At 35.4% G+C, this 27,002-nt stretch overlaps 1 protein-coding gene and 1 long non-coding RNA gene across 5 annotated transcripts in view; both read left to right on the top strand.

The window, feature by feature from the left end:
- Window positions 1-27,002, top strand: part of CSMD3 (CUB and Sushi multiple domains 3) — a 589,442-nt gene that overhangs the window by 201,926 nt on the left and 360,514 nt on the right. For all 4 annotated transcript variants that reach the window (XM_064395032.1, XM_064395025.1, XM_064395049.1 and 1 more), the window contains exon 6: window positions 9,703-9,815. In XM_064395032.1, coding sequence (XP_064251102.1) covers window positions 9,703-9,815 — 113 coding nt within the window. The remainder of the gene's footprint in view (window positions 1-9,702; window positions 9,816-27,002) is intronic.
- On the top strand, window positions 18,383-25,179 carry LOC135283914 (uncharacterized). The gene is made up of 3 exons (XR_010349509.1): window positions 18,383-21,200; window positions 23,690-23,745; window positions 25,129-25,179. It is a non-coding gene; the product is annotated as an uncharacterized LOC135283914 (long non-coding RNA).

Below are 27,002 nucleotides of genomic sequence, written 5' to 3'. Positions count from 1 at the left end.
CAATTTCCCTTCACGCACTACAGAAAATACAATTAGAGTCTTTTACCAATTTGACCACTGCATACCTATATGAAGTGTTCATTTTAACTACTTTTGTTACATGAAATACTAAGGATTATGAGAAGAAGTTAAATGAGAATTAGCTTCATAGATAAGTGATCTTTGCTTCCTATTTCTAGTGCCTCCAGATTTCTTTAATGTGCATCTGGCCATACTAATAGCAACTGATAAGTCAGCAAATATGACTTTCTCCTTGTTACTGGGAAGTGGCCACAGGCCTTGTATGGCCATGTATTGATCTGCCAGCTGGGTTCTCTTAGGACTCTTCTGAAGTGTCTTGACCTGAACTGTTTTTATCTTTTCTTTGCTGCTGTTCAAGTGACTATATGACTATCATGTATACCAAAGGTTTGACAACCCTAAGCTGTTGCTGTGCAGCACATGTTGGGCCTCTCTGATAACTGGGTCTTGAGAAGGCTGGGAACCAATGAGAAAAAACAAAGATTCTCTTTAGGAAGCATCAGATAGCCCAAGGATGACTCAAGACTGTGAAAGAAGAGTAGTATCATAATGATCTTAGGATACTGGTCATAGAAGCATGGATGAGTTGGAAGTGAGTTGGAAGGAGCCTAAAGATGATCTAGTTCCAACCTCTCTGCTGTGGTCAGGGACACCATCCACTAGAGCAGGTTACTTGCAGCCCCATCCAGCCTGGCCATAAGCATTCCCAGGAACTGGGTATCCACAGCTTCTGGTAACATGGTCCTGTACCTCACAAACCTTACAGTAAAAAAGTTCTTCCTAATATCTTTTCTAAACCCTGTCTCTTTTAGTTTAAAGCTGCTTTCCTTGTCCTATCACTACATGAGCTTGTCAAAATTCCTTTCAAGCTTTTTGATAGGCTCCCCTCAGGAACTGAAAGGTCACAGTTAAATCACGCAGGAGTCATCCCTTCTCCAAGCTGACAAATACCAATTCTCTCAGTCATTCCTCATTCATTTTCATGGACCCCCTCTGTACTGCAACAGATTTATGTCCTTGTGGTAGGCACTCCAGAGCAGTATTCCAGATGGGGCCTCACCAGAGCACATTAGAGGGGCGGAATGACTCAATAAAAAATTTTCCCTTCTATTTAGAAAAGAATGAAGTGCTGATCTCAGGTTGCAGAGGGACACTTAAAATGTGGATACAACATCTGAGAGAATAAATAGATATTAGAAAAAATTCTTTAAATAAATAATTTACTAATGGTATTAATGAGACTTCTCAATATTTAGTCTGTTAGTCTGTTAAAACATTAATTGGACTAATAATAATTTTGACATGGGGCTATTCTTTTCTATCCCAACAAGATTATGTGTGTAACAAATACTATTGCAGAACATCAAATTGTATGGCAGGTGTAATATCTTTGAGCATTTTGTTTTGTTCATTTATTGACACTTACCAGAAAGACTCAAGAACAAGCTTCCTTCCCCTATTCAGTCAATACTTGTACATATAACAATTTGTTATATGAAATTGAAAGGAAAACAGCCACTTCAGAAATTGTATGGCATCATTTTAAGAGAGGTAAATTATACAGGCTTCTCACAGGTAATAGGCCCAGTTATCTGAAGAAGTATTGGTCACATACAAGTTGTATTCAATTTAGGTTTATTTAGATTAGCTGTGAAATTTGGGGGAAGAAATGTGCTGGATTCCCTGAAAACAGTCAGATAATTGCATTCATCTTTATAGCAGTTCCAGGGTTCTCCACTCTCCAGCCAAGGCCCTCAGATTTGGGATTCTTGAAACAGACAGTTTGATTTAGCATGTGCAGGAAAAAAAACATCCTAGGTCAGTTCTTGGCATCCACCTTATCAAAGCTTCTGGGCCAGCAGGATCAGTGCCTTGGTGGGAGGCCTAAGCTGCACAGCCTGCACCAGGTGGGCCTTTATCTAATCAGTGGTGCATCCAGACTTTTCTGCCTCTGCTCTTTATTGACTCTCCTGAGCTTGATCTCTCCAACTACACCAGTGAGCTGCTTGTGCAACTCATCACAGTTTGTGTGGTAGAAAGACCTATGTATTAACCACCATGTGCTGCACAGGTGAAGTTAATATGTATTTATATTGTTTCTAAGATGTGCTCAGGGAAATTGAGTCGTGTGTGTCACTTTGTATATCAGGTATTTGCGTCACATTTGTGAAAATGACTCCTTCTAAGACTGTGACATCTATATGAAATCAGCAGCTTGTACTAGGCCTGCAGGCAATCAGGACACACCACTGTCCATCAGTGTTATTTTCTTATGTCACAAAGACAAGATCACATGTATCGTGAGCTAACGGTTGTGTGTTTAGAAGGCTCCTTTCCTCATACTTTATTATTCTGTCAAGTCAAGAGATTAGTTGGAAAACTTTGACATAGAAACATCTGGCTTTACAGGGTGCAATCAACTTCTGAATTTAAAAAGTATTTCTTAATCTTGACACTTTTCAATGTTTCATATCCACAGTACTATAAACTTTCATTAATCATCACTTGGACCTTTATTCAGTCCTTAATGATCATACACAGGCTTCTCATGGAGCTGCTTTATATATGACATTAACTTTATTCTAAAATTGAACTTTTTCCAGTATTGCAAAGGCACTGACATTTTTTAAACAAAGATCTTTTTCTTTGGTCTTTCAGACATCATAATGTATTTGACAAAAAGAGTCAAAGGGTCAAATATTTTTATCCATCTAGATGAATAACTCAACTCTAAAATTAATCAATAGATTATTAAAGTACTTTACAGAACAAGTATTTTTTTCAAGGTTAAATAACATAGAACTTTTTTCCTCCTCCTCCCAAACAGTCAAATATTTAAGTTTTAAATTTTTTGTTTTATAAATCAGAAATAAGTGATAGCAGTGAAGTTTCAACCAAAACCCTTAGTTTAGTTCTAAATAGCTCATGAGTCTAAATTTGAAGAGTGGCAATTTACTGTTCTAAAAATAAAAACCTGCTTTTTGTTATTCATTTGGCTGCAGTTCTGAGATACGGAAACAACAATTAATATAATATCAAACTTGTGAGTGTCCTCAATCTCAGATACATAAAATACTCAGTCCTGCTATAAATATGACAGGAACTGACCATGAGAATTCGGTCTTTTAATAACTTTGTAACCACTTAAAACTTGGATAGTATATTGCCCTCAAAATTCTAGTAGAATGGTAGATTTTAGGCTCTCTTCTTTTGGGCATTTTTCCTTTACTTTTCTAATGAATATTTACCATTGAGAAGGAGCTTTTTTAGGAAGAGACTTTTTTTCTTTCTTCTTTAAAGAATGAATTATGACTGCTTAATTTCTTGATGGAGTGTTCTGTTGTTTGTTATGACTGGACATTGGACTATGGCAATGCAGAAGAATAACTTAATCCTCTTCTTTTGTTTTCTTTATGTATATGCTTGTTATATTTCCAAGTTAATCTTTCTCTTCCTTTGTTATTTTTGTTTTCATCATTTGAAGTCTTATCTGGTAAACTGCTTATTTTAATATTGTAATTACCTTTCAAATTAGTCTCTTTTCTGAAGCCAGTCTATCTCACAAGATGGACAATTCCTTAATCATGCAGGGCATTAATGACTTGAGTGTTCTGACTGCACACACGAGAGCAGCCCTGATGCAACCCGCCAGCAGTTTGAGTTTCACACATACAATTAAATGAAAAACTCAACTTACATTAAAGTTCTATAGCCTCTGTCACAGAGATGTCTCATTTAGTCTTTTTCTGAAATACAGATATACTAATATTATAAATGTTAGTACTGCATAAATGTAAGCTACAATTAAAATTCTAGGGAAACAACAGCTCTTAAAATACTTACATTATCTTGGGAATTCTTCACAGAAGCAAAATTTATAGGCAATTATCCATTTTGTTGACCTTTGTTGTTATCCAAAGACAACAGAATATGCCTATTAACATTTAATATTTATGTGATATCTTCAAAAAGATTTAAATCCTGAGTTATCAGTCTAGACAGCAATAGATCTTGTAAGAATCATAAGAAGTTGTTGGGACTTTCTTTGCTTTTTGACAATATAGGTCAGAGCAGTGTCCTTGCTCTGAAATGATTTAATATAATTTTGATAGAATATTTCCAGGAAAAAAAAAAGGCCAGTAACCAAAGCTGTCATGCAATGGACACTCACATCTATAATGGATGCCATTAAGACCCATTAAACTCATCAGTGAAATTGGAAACATAAAACAAAATGAATATACCTAGTCCTACAAAATACCTACGGTTTTAGTGCTTGACCAAAATGTTAAGTTAGGTTAGTATCTAAACTTCAGTGTAAACATCATACAACCTGAGTTGGCACAACAGGAAGGATATGTTAACTTAATCATTAAATCCTTCAAGATCTTTCAGATGCAATAATATATTAAATTTTGAGCTGGCATCAGCTTTGCTTCTCTAGTGTGTAACTGCTTGTTTTAAACAGATACGGATTTATTAAATGAGAGACCCGAGTTTTAGTCTTGTACCCTTAAATCTGCATTGTGGGGTGGATCCTTTGCAAATGATTTTTATCATGAATCTTGCCATGTGAGTTGTTGCTCTATAGGGTCAAGGCAGTCAAGAAGAACAAAAGAAGAGGTCCCAGAAGTCTTTGGTAAAGAGTATATGTTGTATACAAATACAGGAATGTCCTGGGTTGACTGTATGATGCAAGGAGACACAATAAGCTGTAAGATGTTGCCACTTCAAATTTATGTTTAATACAAGTACTGCCTAATTTAAGCATAATTTCACCAAACCAGATAGGTCATTGATCAGATACTGTTCTGTTGAGTATGTCTTTCTTCTCCTTTCAAGAGACAGGTGGCTACTCTCTCTTTTAGTGTTTTATGCTGTGTAAGTGTGAAGCCCCAATAGCACATATATGAACATACATAGGCCTTATCAAAATGTATGATAATTTGCCCTTTTTAAATCAAAGCTTTATATACAGTAGTTTTATTTAAACATACAAATAATACCAGTAAGAAAGAATGCACCCAGCTGCAGTTTGCATCAAAACAAGCACTTAGGATTTTGTAGTGCATATATATGAGTAATGAGATCTGTGTATGCGCTTACTCATGCTTAGATGTAAGTCTTTGTTAGCCAAAGGGTTTGGTAGAATTAGAAAGCATTTCAGCACTGTTTACAAGTGTGGTATCAACCTCAATTTTTTTGTTTAAATGAATTCAATTTCTGGAATCTGGCATATGAGAAAATGTAGAAACTATATGCTTAAATAAGAAGTTTTGGGAAAAGTTTGCTGTATATTTTTTTAAAGAAAAGCAAAACTTTTTTCTCATTGGAATGTTTTTGGACATATTGAATGACTAAATTAAGGCCTGCATGACATCATAATAATCAGTGTCTTGACAATTGTGACAATCAGTGACAATATGTTTGTAAGAACTGTCATTTTAGATGACTTTTAGAAATTAAAGCTAAAGTCTGGTACATGAGCAAGATGGGAATGTTTAAATTACTTGTCAAGATTAAAGCTATTTGACAGTGTACATTTCAAATGTTGAAGTAAATGTATACTCTTCCTTTTATGGAAGAAATAGAGGATGTGCACTATGCTATTAAAAAAAGGAAACACAACAACCCTGAATTCCATTTTACAATATAAGGTTGTAGCTATGATATTTTATGAAAAATCCCTTCCTAGGATTTTTCCCTCCTGAGGGTCTCAGGAAAGAAATGTAAACGATAACTATCTGCTGCTGAGGAATGCAACAGGTGCATCTTCCATTGGTCCATGTGGATTGTTTTCAATTGATGACCAATCACAGCCACCCGTGCCATGGCTGTGAGCAGTCACAGGATTTTATTATGCATTCTATTCTATTCTATTCTATTCTATTCTATTCTATTCTATTCTATTCTATTCTATTCTATTCTATTCTATTCTATTCTAGTTCTTTGTAGCCTTCTGATCCTTCTTTTCTCTCTGTTCTTTTAGTATAGTTTTCATGTAGTATTTTAGTATAATATATAACATAGTAAATCAGGCTTCTGAAAATGGTGTCAAGCCTCATGTCCTCACACACAGAGTGTCCACAACATAATTTGGGAATTATGTATTAGAATTCTGAGGGCAAATAAAGTACTAATAGACTTCACTGGATCACAATTAGCCTAAAACAGGTGATTTTTTTTTTTAATTGCTAGCCAGATGGTGTATAAAGGAAGGGAGTAGAGGCACATTGTTGTAATAAAGTGCAAGAAGAATGAAATTTTGATTCTCAAAAATGTTAGTCCCTTATTTCTTCTGTAATCTGTGATTTACACACAAATCAAGTGCATAGATGGGGACTTCACTGACATACCTACGTGCACCCTTACACTTCTGTTAATCCCTTGGTTTACATCAAAGGTGCATTGTTTCAGAAAGCACTTCCTTTTTCAAATACATTTTGCAGTAGGTAACAGTCAATGCTGTTGACTGCACATAGTTGTAAGATACTTTAAATCTCTGGTTCACAGCCAAGATTCTCCATGAACATTTCTAAGAGTTTATGAAAGACATCTGCAGAAGGGCAGCCTACTCTCTGTTGACTGAAATTTACTATGCAGGATTCTGTGCAGCTTGAGAGGGAGCTACATCTTTTGAATTATAAAATAACATGAGACAGCTGTGTTTCCTTCATGGAAGATATGGTGTTTTACTTTGAACTTTAGGAAAATATTGTAGATGATGCAGTATAACTAACGCTTAGAATAGCAACTGGCACAGAAGTAGGTTGGGCTGCCAATGCATTATTGTAGTGGTGAACAGCTTTATAATTTGCTGAGAAGATAAATTGACATGAGAAAAGGGACAGTTATATCAACAGAATCAATTTTGTCAGTTTGCAAATCTACTTTCTGGGAAGAATCCCATAGAACACATGAACTGTAAAAACTAGATTGTAGGAACTGTGAATTTAATTAGAGGTCAGCATAGATGTAAGGACAGATATATTAATAAATACTGATTTGATAGGCAAGCTAGATTTTTAGCTATTTTAGAAACAAAATTAGTCTTTTACTGTGAACATATTTAAATATCTAGGGTAATATTTTCTCATGCCTTGGACAATAAACTTACAATTTATTTTTCACATAGTTTTGTGATAATTGAAGAGAAACCTTCTTATAGGCAGAATATATATAAGTCAAAATACAGGTTAAGAAATGTTTTTTACAGACTTATTTTATTTCAATTATTTAGTAAGGCCTCTTCCAGTAACAGGGTTATTCTAAAATGTGCAAGCAGTGAAAGCCTCTATCTCTATACAGCCTAACAATTATTTATAGAGTGAGAATTTAAATAACTATTTCCTCTTGCATCATTAGGTAATATTATTATAGAGAGAAATAGCTGTACTATAAAGGATACCCTAACCTCTACCTTCCAAAAACAAGCCACAAATTAAAGTACACTTCTTACATCTGTAACAAGAAATTTGTAGCAACTAAAGCCACTTTATAGCTGTTAAAAAGTGTGCTTCATTCTAAAATTCACAAGGAAAATGCAGAAATATTTGATGTTTTCTAGTTGAAAGGTGTAGGTTTCTGCCTCTTACACTTTATATACACTAGTGCATATGACTTTAATTGGTACAGAGCAATGTGCATTCACTGCATCCTGTTGCAATCTAATAGCACTATTTTTTCATTTGATTGGTTGGGTTTGGGTTTTTTTAGCTTCATCATCTGGATTTCTTGAATCTAAAATTTGAAGTCAATTTCATAAGCTTAAAAAACTTAGACTCTATGTGTTGTTCAGCTGAAATGAATTGTGTGAGGCAATATGTTTCCACACTATAAAAACATTCTTTTGCAAGTATGTGAAGGAATTTTAATAGCCTGTGGTGTCAGTCAATATATGTCATTTATATCAGTGCCTGAGGGAACAAGGGTACCACTCCAGTTTCAGAAATTTGGGAAGCTGTCTTAAACGTCTTTTGTTTTAAGGTAAAGTGAATGGGAAAAGATGAAAAGAGCACTACCTCTAAACTGTTATTATTTCAAAAGTCTTCCTCACAGAATAGTACCTATACAAACTTATTAGTTATTTATTTAAGCAAGGTTTGGGGTTTTATTTCACTCAAAAAATATCTTCAGAATAGATTTATTATAAATAGAGTTTTTTTCTCAAAATAAAACAGGAATCCTTTATCTCTGAACATAAAATGACATACTTGCTGGCTAGTATTTTATTTTAACTATAGGAAGAATTCTGTTTATAACTAACTGAAAGAGCATAGGTAAGTACGTTGACATTCTGAAGATGTGACTTATCTTTCTGGTTTTGGTGCGAAATATATATTGAATTACTGGCAACAGGTGCATCTTTTTTTAAAATGGAAGAATTTTCTGTCTAAACTTCATTCACCTTCTCTATAACATGACATCTCATTTAAAATAAAATAACAACAACAACAAAACCCTGCTAAAACTCCCAAACAAAAAAGAAATTAAATTCAGACTTTCCTAATGAGCCAGTCAAGATGAACGCTACTATAATTGGAGCAATATCCTTATGCTAAAAAACAAACAGAAAACCAAAGCAATAAAAAAATCCAGCTCATTTTTTATACTGGGTCAAATGGCTCACAGTTAATTTTTTTCATAGAAGCCCATAAGGTGCTATGGTTTGGATTTATGGCTAAACCAGAGTTGATAGCACAAAAATGTAGTGGATACTTCTGAGCCATGCTCACTCATCAAGGCTTTCTCTGTCCCCTCCTCCTTCCCCATAGGGAGTAGACCTGGCATAGGCAGGATACTGGCAAGGGAAAAAAATTAAACAGAGCCAAATTGACCAAAAGGATATTTCACATCATGTAACTTCATGGTCAGCAATAAAAAATTAGAGATGCTGAGAGACAGCTGCTAATCATTGGAGACCATTTTGATTGATCTATTTGTGGAATATGGTGAATTATTGCTTTTGTATCACTTCCTTTTTTTCTCAGCTCTTCACTTACTAAACTGTCTTTTGAAGTATGTTTCTTGTTTTTGCTCTTCCTGTTCTCTCTCCTTACAATTTTTTAGGGCAGAGAAGGGAGGAAGTGAGCAGCTGTGTGGTGCTTGACTGCTAGCTGGGGTCAATGTACTAGAATTCCCTACTCTTCTTGTAAATCTAATAGCTAATTTTCAAATCCACACAAGTGATGGAATATTTATTTTATCTTTATACCATGAATATAGAAAATTACTTACTCTTGAAAAGTAGATTCCAGTTTTATCATTTTACATAGTGGTTTGCATAACCTAAGCTCTCTTCTTCCATATCTTGAAAGTGAAGTCACAAAGTACAAACCTTTCGCTGGTGCCCAGAGCAGTGTTCTGTCTAGCCCATTATCTGAACTGTGTAGACACAAATTCTTTCTAGCCTGAGTGCCATATACTTCCATCTTTACAGTGCAGTGCCTGACCAATAACATGGTTGTATAGTTTCTGGCTTAGCACTGATTTGTATCCCATCACTTGCTCGGGCATAGTGCACAATTTTGTCTGTTTTGTCTGCTTGTTAAAATGCTACTAACCAATGAATAAAAAGCCCCACAGAGGGCATGTCAGTGAATGCTAGTTTGAATATAAACATTTTCCTGATAATATTTAAATCCTTTATTAACTCTTTTTAATTTGTTTATTTTATTTCAGGCTTTCTGGAATGAATATACCTCCTCCAGTTATAAGCAACAAAAACTGGCTCAGACTACGTTTTGTAACAGACAGCAATCACCGATACCGTGGATTTAGTGCCCACTACCAAGGTACACTTAAACAAATAGATTGTAGTTGTGGCTGTATTTGTTAGAAAAGTAGTGCCTGAAATTTTAGGAAATAGGAACAGTTACTTTAAAAAAACAAAAAAAACAAACAAAAAAAAAACCCAAAAAACCCCAAAACAAACAAACAAAAAAAAACAAACAAAAACCCCAAAAAAACCCCTAAAACCCCACATCATAAAAGGTTTGTTTTTTAACCTGCTATATCAAATTACAATCTGTTAGAATATGGGTGATGTGTTATATAATGTATCTAAATTCAGTTACCAAAAAATATTACAGGAGATCCCTGCTTTACTTTAACCCGTGTACTTAGCTTTTAAAATGGTCCTAATATTCTGAAAAAATACTGTGGAACAGTAACAGAGAGAATGTCTTTATTATTAAATTATCGGAATGACTCTATAGTTGTATAAGTCATATTTGTAAAGCAGTAAGTTTCTGTTTACAAAAGTAGCATTTAATCACTTTTACTTTTTACTATGTTTTGAAATGCTTTTCATTATTAAAGGTTTAATTAACCAGAAAGATTCTTACCCACAGTTTTTATGAACAAGCATTTATTTTGAGTAAGAGTGAAAGCATCTGAAGCATAATTTTGAGAATGTCACTGTTTGAAACAAGGTCATTCTAATGAAGAAGTGCTAATGAAAACTAAATGTCAGTAGTGCAAGGTAATACTGTAAATAATATTTTTTAATAACCACAGTGTATCAATGGACCTTCAGGGAACAGTAACCCCTTTTCTTTGTGTTTTTTTGCTTTTTTCATTTATCTGATGAAAAACATCATGACATTCCTACCAAGATCTAGTTCAGGGATTTATTTTACAGTTTATTATAGAAAATCTAGCATAGGAAGAAATTATTTATATAAAGTTTTGCAGAATCTGATAAAATTAGTCAATTAACACAAAAATTGCAATTATCAAAAGCCTATGACTAGGGTTTTGATCTTTGATAAGAGCAAGTTCTACAACTCTGTGTGATTGCCTCAGATTGCATATTCTAAAATAGAACAGAAAAAAATTTATTACTATTTTCAGCAGGTATTGTATATCTTTATTTGGACTTCCTGAGTTCATAGATGTTCTGGAGGACTGTGTATTCTGAATGAATTTATATGAAAGAAGCTTTTTTAATGTAGCTTCAGGGCTGCTGTAATGATTTATGAAAACACTGACTCATTTTTTGCATTATATTTTTCATACCACGTATGATAAACCACTTTCTACTAAGAAGTTGCTAGGTTATGGGACTGTAAAAAGACAGGAAGGAGGAATTCTCTAATAAATCTACCTCACAACTGAGAAACCATGTGATAACTATTTTGGTGGTTTAAATGAAGTGTTTTGGATTGTTGAGCTGTTTCTTTTGAGCTAGTGAGAAAAGAAGAGCAAGCAATGTCTCATGGTAAACATACATGTATTCCTGCCAAAAAATTGTGCTAATAGCTAATGAAAGAGAACAGGCTTATGTTAATTTTTTAAAATGTGTTTTATCCAAGACGGATAAAGCGTGTGAGTTTATAGGTGTGGGAGATTTAAAAATTATGTGTGTCTTCTATTTCTCCTTACTGCCTAAGAATGTAGTGATTAAATTATAGTGTTTTTACTATTGTGGTTTACTCGTTTAATATATAATTCTGTATTTCTCAATGTATGTTAAGTGGACTAAATACCAAGTTGTCAAATGTTGCAACAGCCCACCATACTTAAAATGAAGAAAACGTCTTTTGCAACTCTAAAATAAATGTAGGCAGTAAAAAAATTCAGCATGTAAAGGAATTAAATGTGCATACTCAACCTATATGATCAATAAAAAATAACTTTGATAGTAGAGAATAGAAAAACACATGGTCAGATAACAGTGAATGTGTATTTTTTGGTAGGTTAATGATAGACTAAAGGGGAGAATGTAAGGAAATTAAATAAATATCATAGAATCATAGAATGGTTTAGGTTGGAAGAGACCTTGAAGATCATCTAGTTCTAACCCCTGTGCTATGAGCAGGGAAACTTCCACTGGACCAGATTGCTCAAATTCTGCCATGAACACTTCTAGGGATGGGGTATATTAAAAAAACCTTCTATGTTTAGAAAATAAACATTAAATATATAACACAAAATATTTCTGACTTGAGTTTTCTGAAAATCAGATAACTGGTGAAAGTGTTAAAATATTGCAAAATGTCATGTAGTATAAGGGCTTGATTTATTTTCAAGAGTTTATTTCTGCATTATTTTTGAGAGGGAATATGCTAATTCTTTCAATAGCTTTTTTTGTCAGAGTGCTACACTGTAGTAACTGTGTTAAAAGCTAGGTCCTTCCCCTGCTTAATTGATGTTGATTGACTGCACCTTCTTTCCGAGTTCCTGAAACATAGTATTTGCTACATATTACCAATATAAACAGACTTACTAATTTCTTAGTACTTCCTCTAGTTTAATTTTCTTTAGCCTATTGTTACATATTTTTAAGGACCTGGACTTCAAATTCTGAACTTCAGAACACTGCATAATTTTAGTCTGTCACTGCGTGGCACTGCAGTATCCTTTTCAACTAATCACTGCCTTGGTTTACTGCTTTGGTTTGCACTAGTGCACATTTTGTTAGTGTATTTGGGTCATGGTTTAACCCTAAGTAGCAATGAGGGCCTCTTACCATCACTCACTCACGCATCCTCAGAGTACAATGGGGCAGAAAATAGGAAGAACGAGAGTGAGAAGTTTCATGGTTGGAATGAAAATGTGGCAAATAACTCATCAACTACTGTCCTGGAAAAAATGGCCTTATTATAAAACCTTTAATGACTGTTTTGGGTGTTGGAAAACAAAGACAAATAGTAAAGAAATTATGAAAACTACCCTTACTCTCCTCTTCTGAAAGCTTAACTTCATTCCAAACATTTCCTCTCCCTCCGTTCCACCACAGATTGTCTCTTTGGTGATGATAGCCAGTGCAGGAGGTTCGGGTCAAAGTTTAGGACTTCATTTCTGCTGTTCCTCATTTCTCAGTCTTTTCTTCTACCATTTCTTCCCTCTTACTCATTTTTTTCTGCCTTGATGTGCATTATCATGGACCATTGCCTCTTAGGAGAAGAATCTGCTTCTGTGTGGGTTATCCATGGACTGCAAGCCCTTTGAGGGTATTACTAGCTCTGGAATGGAGCACGCATGCTCTGATCTTGTTCCTTTCCCTCAGTGTTTATTGCCTCTTAAATGCATCTTCATAGAAATGTCACAAATTCTACTGATGGACTCAGTTTTGTCCTGTGGTTGGTCCATTGTGGAGCCAGATGTGGCCAGTTGTGACCAGCATGGGACAGTTTAGTGCCTGCTGAAGGGAGAGATGATATGTTCAGTCCTATACCCCTCTGCTAACAAACCCCTGGCATTTATACTAATTATAGTCTTATTCCCTTCTATTCTCCTAAGTTTATGAAAATTGTTTTTAAAGATTCTTTCTCATAAGGCAGCCTCACTAAACTGAGCTTCATTGTAATACCTAAAGCTATTGTGGCCTAGACATTTGAAAAGAAGACTAAAAGTGATGCACTGTAAAGTCAAAATATAGTTACCTATGGGGAAAAAAACCCACAGAACAAAAAACTAGAATTCCCAGGGTATTGCATAATTTTTTTCTAAACGCACTTTTAATGTAATTAAATATATTTTCCTCATTTTCTGTTTAAGACCTTGCAAATAGGCACGGCTTTAAGGCCCTTAAAGTTTGGTTTGTTGTTTTTTTTTTTTTTTAATTGACTTATATAGAAAAATCTGATGAGGTACATGAAATTGTGGGAAGCTCTCAGCTTCATTGAGGTAAACAGTCATGTGAGTTATGTGTATTACTTTCTTTTAATAAGCAATTATATTCATGAAAGGTATTCATTTATACAATATTTATAATACATTGGTAAACAATAACCAATGTGATTAGAAAAGAAATTTCAGCAAGAAATTTTAATTAGAGGAGAGCAAAATATTTCCCTACCTAGATTGTGGTGTCATAATCACATATCCTTGGTTGTCTTGTCATCTGTGTTTCGGCACTTCTTTCTATTCACTGAGAGTTCCTTGCCTTGATGCTTTCTCTTATGTTGCCTTCTTAAAACTCCCTTTGAGTCAAAAACTGTTGGCTGAAGTAGAACAAAAGCTTCTTTGGATCTTCTAGAAGCAGCTGCTTCACTGTTTCTTGGCACTAGTAATCTTCTTTTGCTGTGTCTAAAATTGGTTGTGCTCTTTTACTCCTTCCATTTCCAGTTACTTTTGGTTGCTATTTTCTTTTGGTTACTTTTTGCACTCCATCATTTATGTATGAATCCATAATATTATCTAAGTGGACAGAAGGGATTAAATTAGCTTCACAGCATCTGGTCTTACTGACTGGCATACACAAACTTCAATCTTCTTTATATCAAGCATACCCAAATTCAGAAAAAGCTTTCAGAAAAAAAAAATCTTCATTTTCTGATAGTTAGACATTACTTTAAGCATCTATAACTCTCCTATCTTTGTAGATGCAGTATCCTTTCCCTCTCACTCTCTACCTTCGTCCTCTCTTAAGCTCTGGAAGATTTCAACAGAAGCTCTACAATTGCTAATCATTTCACTTGTGAAATCCATTTCTTAACTGATTCCTTCCCTTGTTTTTTACCTCCGTTTAAGCAGTGTGCAAACTCATGCTTCCACTTTGAGCAAATAGTATCAAATACATAAATTGAGTGCACAAACACATTTAGCATCCATTAAGAATATTTGCTTATAGGAAAATATAAATTAAGCTATGAAATATATCCATGAGCATTTCAGAATAGAATAAAATTTAGTTGTCTTGCTCATATTTAAAAGTATGCAAATGGTTACTCTCCTTCATACTTTACAGCCAGCTATGTGGAGCTGAGGTTGGATAAATGTGAGCACTTTAAGTGTGGGATGAAATATGAAGAAAAAGATGTTGAAAAGTTTCTTCTTGCTTTGCTTGATTTTCTATTGTTACTTTCTTTTTCTTTCTGTCATTTTGCTTATGAATAGAAATGTATCTTCATCAATAAATTATTTATGGAGTTAGCTTTTCTTATTTTTTTTCTTGGTTTTGCTTTCAGAAAGAATGTAAAGCAATTGCCAATCAGGTAAAGAACAATAGTACTAAGCTGCCTTACATCATGGCTAGAGTTGCCAGAAGGGGAAAACTGTCTTTATCACTTTTTTCACAACATTAGGCAATTTAATCAGGATTTTGTCATTCATTTCTTATCTCAAAAGCTGTTGCAACAAACACTACACTGTACTACTGCTGAAAGACTAGCAGCTGTAACAGAGACATAGGTAAGATTTTTGTTTAGACACCTATAGCTTTCTGCATTAAAGCTGTAGAGCTGTGAAGCACTGTGCCAGTATATATGTGCACTGATGCATCACAGAAATCCCCCAGATACCCAGTGTATTCCTTTGTCAGTGGCAGAAGTGCAGAAGTTCTTTGGGCAGACAAACCAAGGTGTTACTAAGGCATATGTTATGAAATTAAAAAAGTTCTCCAATTCAAATTATGTATGGGTAACTGAGCCTTCCCCATACCTTGCTAATCCTGCCAGTGTGGATTGCAGAGCGATTCAGCTGACCACATGGTAGATGTTGGGTAGAGGTGTTCTAGAGTAGAAGAGGCCATCTCCGTGGTGCTGGCAAGTTTGAACTTACAGGAGATCACATGGTGTGTTTAGTATGTCAGACACCTAAACACTAAGCAGACGTTTCCTCCCAGCGAGACAGTGGAGGGAGTCAGAAAAAAGGTAAAACTCATGGATTGAGATAAAGCCAATTTAACATGACAGAAAATAATGGGAAACTAGTGGTTTCATTATGAAATAATGATAAAAGAATATACAAAACTAGTGATGCACAAAGCAACTCACCACCTGCCAACCAATGTCATTCCAGTCCCTGAGCAGTGGTTGTCACCTCCCAAACAAGTTGCCTCTTTCCCTGTTCAGCATGATGTCATGTGGTATAGAATATTCCTTCGGCCAGTTGGGGTCAGCTCTCCCAGCTGTGTTCCTTTTCAGCTTCTTATGCACCCTCAGCCTCCTTGCTGGCAAAGCAGCATGAGAAGCTGAAAAATCCTTGACTCACGGTCAGCACTGCTCAGCAAGAACTAAAACATCAGTGTGCTATTCTCATCCTAAACCCAAAATATGGCACTATAAGAGCAACTAGGAAGAAACTTCACTCTATTGTAGCAAGAACCAAGACACCATGCCATTCTGGCAGTTAAACTGGAAGACAGGAAGGAAGAAACAGCATACAGGCATCTGTTATATCCTGTCTTAGATGTATTTTTAAAATTAAATAAAACACTACATTCCAGCGAATACAATTACTAGATTTGCATTTATTCTAATAATTTGTAGGTCTAGTGCAACTACAGACACACTGACATGGGTTTTTAATCTCAGTTCGCATTTACTAGTCACTTAATGAAATGTTTTGTTGTGTTTTTTTTTTAATACCAGAACATTCAAAGACTTGAGATTCTCTAGGAGAAAGAAAGGTATTACAGTGCTTGAGTCACATTTGTAGAAATCTACTACTTTAACAAGGGTTGTTTCTTCTGCGTTGGCCAGTGCAAATAAGTTGCTGCTTTCATTGATAATACATTTGACAGATGAGAAATATTTGCTTTTTAAGACAGATACTTCATTATTAGAATTGTGAATCTGTTACTTTTAAGGACTTTTAAAGCCTTGAAATTCTTTTGTCAATACAGCACAGATGGCTACCTCATTTTGCAATGGGTACAGGAGAAAGGAATCCTCTCTTCATAGACGGAAATTACCAGAGACTCTCAGAAGTACTTTTTTTTTTTTTTTCCTCCAGGCATAACAAGTGCTTAAATTGCATACCTTGTCATACAAGGAAATGTTTTTAGCGGATTTTTGTACTCCCGGGTCTTTCAGCTCCACTTCATCTCATACTGAGTTATATTATCTAAACAGATTATTTTTCACCTTTGCACCTTTGAGATGTCTTTTATTCACAATTATATACCCACACAATTACAGTGCACAGAATGACATTGACTTTGTTCTAATCAAGTTGTAGAGGAGAAAAAATATTACATTTTTTTGACCATCTCCAAATTTAAAGAACTTACTTTTAGAATTCCCCCAATGATAAGTTTTAATAACACCACTATTGGCAGTTAGTTCTGATACTGTGTACGGACCCAGAGAGATCTAATTTTAAAATTTTAATTCAAAGTTTTTTACTTCAAGTAACATCATATTTCATTTCAAAAAGTCAATAGAACTAACTTTAAATATTAAGATGTGGTAGTCTGTCCTAATATTTAATTTGATAGATTCTAATTTACTTCTGGAATGAGCATTAAATGATGCAGTAGAAAGTTGTCCTTTCCATTTTTTAATTATTTAATGGATGCATCTTCTTAATTTCATATTTACCATTAAGAAAAAGCACTGACATTTTAGGGGCATTCAAAAATTGTAATATCTTTCTGTTTCATTTACTATTCTACATACATACTTTTCTTTATTGTTTAAAAAAGAGTAAATGATAATACTTTATATACTATTGACTGTAAGTAATTCCAACTCCTCTGCAAAAGATAAGAAAAAAGTACTGAATTACTCTTTATTTCAATTTAGGTAATGCTTAGAAAGCATTTTCTTTATTTGGGTCACGTTGGTTGAAAGCTCAGGAATTTAGAAATTGAGATTAAATACAAGATTTGAAACAAACAGAAAATCTAGGAAAATGTTACATTGAAACTATAAAATCCACAGGTAATAAGAAAAATTCTGGTTTCAGGAAGGGAAAATAATTATTTAAACCACAGTGTGGTTTTTGTGATCCTATTTAAGTATATAGACATATATATACACACATATATGCACACACATATATATATATACATATATATACCTATATCAATATATGAAAAAATATTTTAAATATATAAAATGTATATATTTATATTTTAACCTATATTAATGTGCATCAGTATATATTTGTATCTATATATATATGTATGAATAATACACCTATTAAAATATTTCATCTAAGGAAATCCACTAAAATTCAAGGAAAATTAACTGGTAAAATAAATTTTATATGGCAGTTGAAAACTTCTGTTAATTGTAGATAAACTCTAGAGTGCATGGGACCTTCAAAATTCTTCATATTGATTAGGTCAAGATATTAATACATTAAGCTATACATGTGTATGCTTCATAGCCAGCAAACAGTGTAAGGTATTGCACTGACAATCTGTTCATGTCAGGATGATAAAACAACTGAAAGAAAAATATGGAATAAAAGACTTCTTTACACTCAGAATATTTAGTGGTGAGATTCAATGTCGGAACATTTGGTTTCCTCTTGGAAATTTTTTTGCATGCAAATGTTCTCATAATATGCTTGGGCTTTTTATTAAATTATTTATATTTTTCAGCGGTGAAAAATATTTATTATTCATTATTATTAATAATTGAATGTAAGAAGCCATTCAAGTTAGTTTATTAATAGTTTTCACGATTATAAGTTTACTGTACATTAAAGAAAATAAACCTGATATAATAAACCTTTCTAACTTTAGAAAGTAGATTTTAAATGCTAAAAATTGGTAGTGTCACTGATATCAGATGCATTGGATTTATTTCTGCTGGAAGATTTATTCCCATTTACTTCTCTTCTTCCCTCACTCAGCATTTTCAACATTTTTTAAGCTCTAGAAGGTAATTTTACATTTTGGAGGGGTGATTTTCTGCCATTAGGGGACAGAAACACGAGGAAAGAAATAATTTTTATAAGAAAACAACAGGAAGATGAAGAGAACTGGATAATGAAGTAATTGAATGTGGGGTTTTTATGTCTACCCTCACACTCCAATATTCCCATTTACCTTCTAATTAAATGACATAAATTATTATTCAGAAATATCTTTTTTTTGTCTCTCCTTCTTCTCTTAGCCTAAATTGGGTATTGTTTTTTATTTAGTTACTGAGAGTTCCTGTATTTATACAGGAGAGAAAGCATATCCTCATGTCCTTGAGGTTATAAAGGTGGAGAAATTATGCAGTTTAAATTTTAATTTTAAATTAATGAATTGGTTAAGTTTATATATGGGAAATATTGTTCTTTAAATGCTTATCCCTGGTGTAAAAACTAATCACACTATATGATGGATAACCTCCTGCCTAAAGATAGAAAAGTTATTATTTTAAAAATAATAAAAATAAAAATTCCAAAATTTTGCTTTGGGATATGAATATGGAAGTGACCTGTGCAAGATATTATGCCAGAAGTTATTTCTTAGATTATAAAATGATATGATAATTTCTTAAATGATGTGCTATGGTTTTTTACTCATTCCCAGTGTAGATAAGGTGAGGACATTTTGTATTACTCTTCAGAATTCAGTCTAAGATTATCTAATTTGAGAAGTAAAAGTACCTTTTGCAAAGCACCCCCCAGTAAATAAGGAGTCAAGTCTATTTAATGAAAATTTAATCTTTTAATGAATGTTATTTTAAGTAAGAAAATAAATTTTCTGAACTATCTTTCAAATTCCCAGATACACTTTCTCCACTTTAGTTCCAGTCAATGGATCTCTTTATTCTCTAAAACATTGGCTGCTTTATTTGTGTACTGCATCAATAACAGTATGAGAAAGCTGAAATAATTTTTTTTTTCCCCATTCACAAGCACTAGAAAATTATTAAACATACATCTCTGTTCAACAAAGTGTTTTCACTTACATGTAGCTGAGGCAATAAACCTTGCACACTAGTGAATATTATTCTATGGAATTTGTTAATGTACACAATCACTAGCTAGTACCAAAAAGATTCTCAGTTATATAATTTCTTAGATTTCCATTATGTTAAATTTCAGTACCATTCATATTTAAAAGAAAAGTAAAAATCCCCTGAGAACCATGGTGGTCAAACCTTCTAAGTCTGTCTGAAAAATATCAGAACAAATAGCAGTGCGAATACTAAAGTGTTTCTAGCGCTGATGTTTGTTGTATTATCTGTTTCTTTCTAATGCACTTGTTTAGTTTTATGGATACCAAATGGTTTATTATTTTTGGTCTGGATCCTGGGTCAATGTGAACATTGTTAATACCTTTTCAGAAAATGAAATTTTCTGAGTATGTAGCAGAAAGACAGCCAAGTAAAGTGGTTAGAGTGGAGAGTGAGGGATTGTGAAAGAAAGATTTAGGTGACAAGATGGGTAGTAATAAGGAGATTGAACCTGAAGGGATTCTGTTGAATAATTATGACTTCTTGTCATACATGACATACCCTGGTTGGAATCCACTCTGTGCTAGTTGGATTGAGCAGTCAGCCAGGACAAATCTCTTTTCCTTGCTGAACAGGCTGAATTCTCTCAGCTTTTCTTCATAGGAGAGGTGCTTTATCTAGCTAATCCTCTCCATGGCTCTCCTCTGGACCTTCTGTATGTCAGGTCTATGTTCTTCCTGTGCTGAGGCCCCCAAATCTGAATTCAGCTCTCCAGATGGAACCTCACAAGGACAGAGTAGAGCCGCAAAATCCCTTCCCTAGCCCTGCTGCCCATGCTGCTTTTGATGCAGCCTTGGATACCACTGGCCTTGAGGGCTGCAAGTGCACATTGCTGGGTCCTGTCCAGCCTGTCATCCACCAGCAGCTCCAGCTCCTTAACAGGGCTGCTCTCGATCCATTCATCTTCCAGGCTGCGTTGATCCCTGGGGTTGCCCTGAGCCAGGTACAGCACCTTGCACTTGGCATTGTTCAATTTAATGAGGTTTTCATAGGCCATTTCTCAGACTTGTCCAGGTCTCTATGAATGACATCCCATCCCTCTGATATGTCAACCACAGCACTTGGCTTCTTGTAGCCTTCAAAGTGGCTGAGGGTGCACTCAGTGCCTCAGTAGATATCTCTGATGAAGACACTAAATAAAACTGATCCCTATGTGGGCCCCCAAGGGAAACCACTTTTCTGTCATGTCTGTCAGAACACTAAACTGTCGAGAACATTACCCTCTGGACACAACTGTCCAAGCAATTTGTCATCCATTGAGCAGTTCACCCATAGAATCCATTTCTCTTCACTTTAGACAGAAGGATATTGTGGGGGACCATGTCCAAGGCTTTGCAGAAGTCCAAATGGATGACATATGTAGCCCTTTGTTGGATGATGTCGTTGGTCCATCATAGAAGGCCACTGGGTTGATTAGAGAGGACTTGCCCTTGGTGAAGCTGTGCTACTGTTCTGAATCACCTCCCTGTCCTCCAGGTGCCTCTGCACAGCTTCTAGGAGGATTCTGTTCCATGGTTTTCCCAGGCACAGAGGTGATGCTGACAAGTCAGTCATTCCAAGGATCCTGCTTTCTACCCTTTTTAAACATAGGTGAAATGTAACATAGGTGTAATTCTCTTCTCAGTTAATATTATACTTTCCCCTTTTTGAATCATCTGGGACTTTGCCTGGCTGCCATGACTCCTCAAGTATCATGGGCAGTGGCCAGGCAACTATATCAGCAAATTCCCTCAGGACTCTGGGGTGCAGCTCATCAGGTTCCATAGATTTAGGTCTGTTCAGGTGGTCATGAACCTGAATTTCTCTGGCAGTGTAAAGAACTTTGGTCTTCCAGTCCCTGTCTTGAAGCCCATCCACTTGAGAGGTGTGGGAAGATTTGCCAATGAAGATTGAGGCAAAAAAGTTTGAAAATAAAATTATGAGATTTGTTGATCATTACTATTGTCAGTAATACCAGCAAACTCTTATGCTGTAATTTAGTCAGGATACTGAGAGCACTCCATAGTCCTCAGGTCCATACTTAGAATGCTTAAAAAAGCACACCTTTAGTGCTTTTTGATCTAAATACTAGTAAAAGAGTAGAGGACAGAACAGAAAACATGCTGCTGTGTAAATCAAACTTCACCTTGAATCCAATTGTTGCTCTGGCCTCTCTGCATTTCTGAAGAATATAGGAAAGCTAAAGAAAGTTCAGAGAAAGCAGATACCAAACATACAGGTAAGTTTTTGATTGAAAAATTATTCAGCTACGTAGGACCCTGCAGCTTGGAAAATGAATATATTTGTGAAAGGAGGGGAGAAACACAGACCATAAAGTTATAAATCACAGGGATATTTGAAATAGTTATTAGACTTCTTTTGGATGTCAAAATTGAGGCACATGCTTCATCATGACTTACACAAAATAATTAAGTTACCAGTGGAATAGGGCACCAGGTCTTTTGAGTCCTAATCCAGGGTAGCCAGAAGCTAGGTAACACTTATCATTCCATTTTTCACAAAGCTGGCAGAATTGCTTGGATAATGCTGGTTTAGTTTATAGTACTGCCTTGGTACACTATGATATACAAAAATATTTGTGAAGAGAATCCTTACCTTGAAGGGCATATATTCAAATTAAATCAGGCTGACGCAAATTTAAAAGGGAAAAGGTCTATTGACTTTGTGAAATAAAACAAACTGCTGCTTTTTCTATTTTTCTTCACCTGAGACTACTTTTCCTTCTCTTCTCAGTTAATATTAAATTTGGGATTAAAAGCCATACCTTTTAATTCCTAACATTCCTCATCACCTATTTTGCCCTCCACTGCACCCTCTCCAGTTGCTCCTTGTCTTTCTTGTACTAAGGAGCCCAGATCTGGACACAACACTCCACATGTAGCTGTACTAGGGCCAAGTAGAGGGGGAGGATCACGTCTCTCAATCTGCTGATCACAGTCTTCCTGTTGAATGGCAGCACAGCCTTCAGGCGTATCAGTCACTTCCCCCAGTTTCATATCATCAGGAAACTTGCTGATGGTACATTCAGTCCCTCCATCTAGGTCATTGAAAAACAAGTTGAAGAAGATTGGACCCAGTATTGATCCCTGGGATTCATCACTGAGCACAGGCTTCCAAATGAATTCTACTCTGCTGATCACGACCTTCTGAGCTCTGCCATTCAGCCTGTTCTCAGTCCATCCCACTGCCCATTCATCTAACACATGAATGTGTTAATTAGACATTAACACATTTCCTGAGTTTACCTGCTAGGATGTTATGTAAGATAGTGTCACATTACCATGTTTTTAGATTTGACAATATATTTTTTCCCTGTAGAAGCTGCTTTGTGAGCATTTCTCTGTGCAACATAAAAGTGAAGAAAGATACTTGCAGTAACCAAGCTTTTATGGATATTAGGAACAACTTTGGCTATTGAACAAGAACACTATAATTTTTATTATTGTATTGCGGTGCAAAATTGCCTGAAATGCTCGCTAAGGCAATGCATATGTAATTCTTCTTAAAATGATCTTGAAATTTTAGTGTGTAAGCATTTACCTTAGGCCATCTTGAAATTGTTGTCTAGTGGATCACTGGGGTCCTTTCACAAGGAAGATTTTCCTCAGGCAAACCTCTTGTTTTGCACTGGATGCCACTTCTTAAATTAAAAGTTCACTTACTGCCCACTTGATGCTGACAGCACACAATGTTCTGCAGGAATAGCTTTATCTCTGTAAACTCTAAGTGGATTTTGAATCAGTTTTTATACTGAAGAAACTTTTTTCCTTGCCAGAGAATTGTTTTTATCTCACTTAGGACCTGACCTTTCTTTAAAAGTATTATTTTTTAGTCTATCCTGACCTTTTAGGTAAAACAAAAACATAAAAGACAATTCAGTTTCATTTATAAATCATTCTACTTTGCTTTGTTTTATAATTAACATTTATTCTGCTTAGAGATGAAGTTTATTTGGAATGAGAAATAAGGGAAAAATAACACTTCTTGCTACATTCAATGTATTGCTTTGTTCATAGGTGTCTTGGTTTGGAAAGATAGGTGCCTGCTAAGAAAGTCAGGAGCCTCCCCTGAAATCCTGAAATGGAGAATGGTAAACCACTTCCCTCTGAATTGCTATAAATTTTAAATTAAGGGGCTCTCAGAAAAAAAAAAAAAAAAAAAAAAAAAAAAAAAAAAAAAAAAAAAAAAAAAAGAGAGAGCGGGACGGGAAATAACAGTTCTTTAATAGGGAAGAAAATAAAAGGATAAAATAAACAATGCAATAAAGTAAAACAACAACACTGACAGAGTCAGAACACAACCTGACACCCTGTTGGTCAGGGTGCTGGTAGCAGTCCAATTGGAAATGTGGCTGCAGTCCTCCTGGAGTGTCAGGGGTGGTTCTGCTGGAGTAGGGATCCTACAGAAAAAGGGTGTTGTCTTCCTCTGAAGATCCAGTGGAAGAAAAGGCAGCTGCTGTTCCTCTGGGAAATCCAGTGGAGAAGCTGTGCTGGTATTCCAGAATCTCCAAATTATATCTGGGTAGGAATGCTTGGCTCCTCCCTCTGGGTGGAGCATCTCCCAACAGGATGCCATAGTTCTTATCAGTCATGCAGTGATGTTAATTAGCCTGTTGAGCTAATTAGCTAATGTCACCCAGAGGGTGGGGTGGTTGTGGAAGAGATAAGGAAAACTTCCCACTTAACAGAAGACAGCTGCCATACAGATGGCAAATAGAATATGTCTTGCCTTGCAATCTAGTACAATAGGCATTGTATTTTTCACAGTGAATAAGAGACAAGCAAAGGTCAACAGCTCCCTGAAGGCTGGCGAGCTCAGGGATCAGGGTTGAGGCTGGCAGTGCGGGGCTTTTCAGCCAGTGTTGGCCCTCATCCAGGGAGTAGAGCAGGCTTTGAGCGTATCTGGAAGCAGACCAAACCCTGGGCATTGGACATCTCCGTGGAAAAGAGGAAAGGCCAAGTCCAGGCAGGGACATTATCCCTATGGCTAGGTAGAGCAGGAATAGGGGAAGAGGGGGACAAGCATTTCTGTGGCATCACTGGAGCAGGGACTCATGGCTTCAGCCCTGGGGCCCTGGACCCATAGGCATTTGTGGAGAGAGGGCCGGGGAAGGCTGACCAGAGCCCTCAGAGTGCTGACAATCATTGTAGAGTACTTTAGTGGGGTAGGGTACATAGAAAAATAGTGTATGTTTTGTATACGGAACTTCAGACCAGAAGTTAGTTGGGTTGTAATGAACTTATGTAATATGTTAGCCAGAGAATCTTGTTATAGCCAAAGGAACACAATTTATTGTTATTCTAATTAATGTAACAATGATCTGATCGTCTGAATTATCAAATATAGAAAAGCATAAATTATAATAATACACTCTAAAAAGTTAAGAACTGCCTTTACGCTTTCCCCTGTATTTCTTTTGTCTTATTTTTGCCCTTTTCTCTGTGGTCCTGGCTGGGGATTACAACCAATTCAGAGCATCCAAGGAGCTGTTAGGAGAAGTTTGACATTCCTGGACATGAAGAAGTGAGCTTCCTTTTCAGTCTTGGAGTTGAATTTTTTTTATTTTTTTTTTTTTTTTTTTTTGGTATATTTTCTTAAAATAGTCTGCTTCTTTCTCCTTGTTCTTTGCTAAAATCTGAAAGTTGCACATTAGCCCCCCCAGCCTCTCTAAGTATGTTGCTTGCTATGGAAGACCTATGTAACTTTATCAAATCATTACTGTATGCAGTAGTATCAGAGCACAACATTTCTGAAATGCCACCAGCTCAAGAAATATTCACCTGACACCTATGAATTATCAAAAATAGTTAAAACAAACTCAGGCCAAGGCAAGCCTACATGATGTCAACATAGATTCTGTGGCCTTGTATTACTAATGGCAAAATTGTACTTACGAGGCTGCAGTCTCTATTAATTTTGTGTGACATAGGTAAGTTAAGTAATGAAAAAAATATGCTTAAGTATTAAGATTTGTATTCAAGATACCTTTTCTGCAACATTTACCTTTTGCCAAGTAAATGAACAAACTTTCTAAGAACTTTATATAATTTCTAACAAGTACTAATTAGTTTGGAAACACACAATAGTTCAAAATATATTAACTATATTAACTATTAAAATAATCTTTTCTGTAATGAAGGTTACTATATTGGATAATTTATTATTTTAAATTAGTTTAGCAACCTCTAATAATAAGTTTAAGTGAAATAGTTTCTTGATGCCTCATACTGGATTTAGAATAGAAAATGTGGGCATTAGCCTGCTTAGGGCAAATATTAGACACTCAAGAGCAATAGTACAAAGATTTTTGCTATTGAGAATAACTGAAAGAGATTATTACTGGGTTCAAGATTCATTATTTTCCCACATATGTGAACTTCATTGAAAATATTAAAACTATGACTCAGTGTTAGTCATATCAATATATAATTCAAGCTTTAGCAAATATTGTTCTATCTGAAACTGTATATTTTATTTATAAATACCTCCTTGCTTGCTTGTAACAATGAATACCTGTATCTTGGTTTGAAAACACAGGTATCTGGTAAGGAAGGCAGGAGCCTCCCTTGAAAAGGAGAATGTAAAACCCCTCCCTCTGAATTATTATAATTTTGAAATTAAGAGACTCTCAGGAAAATATATGGGACTAGGAATAACAGTTCTTTATTAGGGAAAAAGTAAAAATAAAAATGCAGTAATACAAAACAAGTCAGACAGAGTCAAATATCACCTGACACCCTGTGTGTCACGGTGTTGGTAGCAGTCCCATTAAATGGTGGCTTTAGTCCTCCTGGAGTGACAGGTGTGGTTCTGCTGAAGCAGTGAACCTGTAGAAGGGTGGAGTTTTCCTCTGAAGGTCCAGTGGTGGTGTAGATGGGCCTGGTCTTCCACTGGGAATCCAGTGCAAAAGAAAGTTGTTCCTCTAGGAATCCAGAGGAGGAAAAGTCTGCCTGTGGTGTTCCAAATGTCAGATTATATCCAGGTAGGAATGCTTGGCTCCTCCCCCTGGACAGTGCATCTCACAGTGGGATGATGTAATTTTATTGGTCGTGTAGTGACACTCAATGGCCCATTAACAGAAGATATTTCCCGGAGGGAGGATTGGTTGTGGAAGGGATAAAGAAAACTGCCCAATTAACAGAAGATAACTGCCCCACCTCTAACAGATGGCAATAGAATACACATCCCCATTTGCAACTAAAGACAACGTATTAGGCAACTAACACTAATATTAAAAGGAAAGTGAGAATTTAATTTTGTTGAAAAGAAATGAGAGTACCACAATATCATGGTGTATCCATGGTGACACAAGAAACTGAATTAGAAGTCAGAACTTTTACATTTTAT

The sequence above is a fragment of the Passer domesticus genome, chromosome 1 (genome assembly GCF_036417665.1).
Source record: "Passer domesticus isolate bPasDom1 chromosome 1, bPasDom1.hap1, whole genome shotgun sequence".
Classification (NCBI taxonomy): domain Eukaryota; kingdom Metazoa; phylum Chordata; class Aves; order Passeriformes; family Passeridae; genus Passer; species Passer domesticus.
The sequence above is the reverse complement of the archived record's forward strand: the minus strand, read 5'-3'. Positions and strand labels throughout refer to the sequence as shown.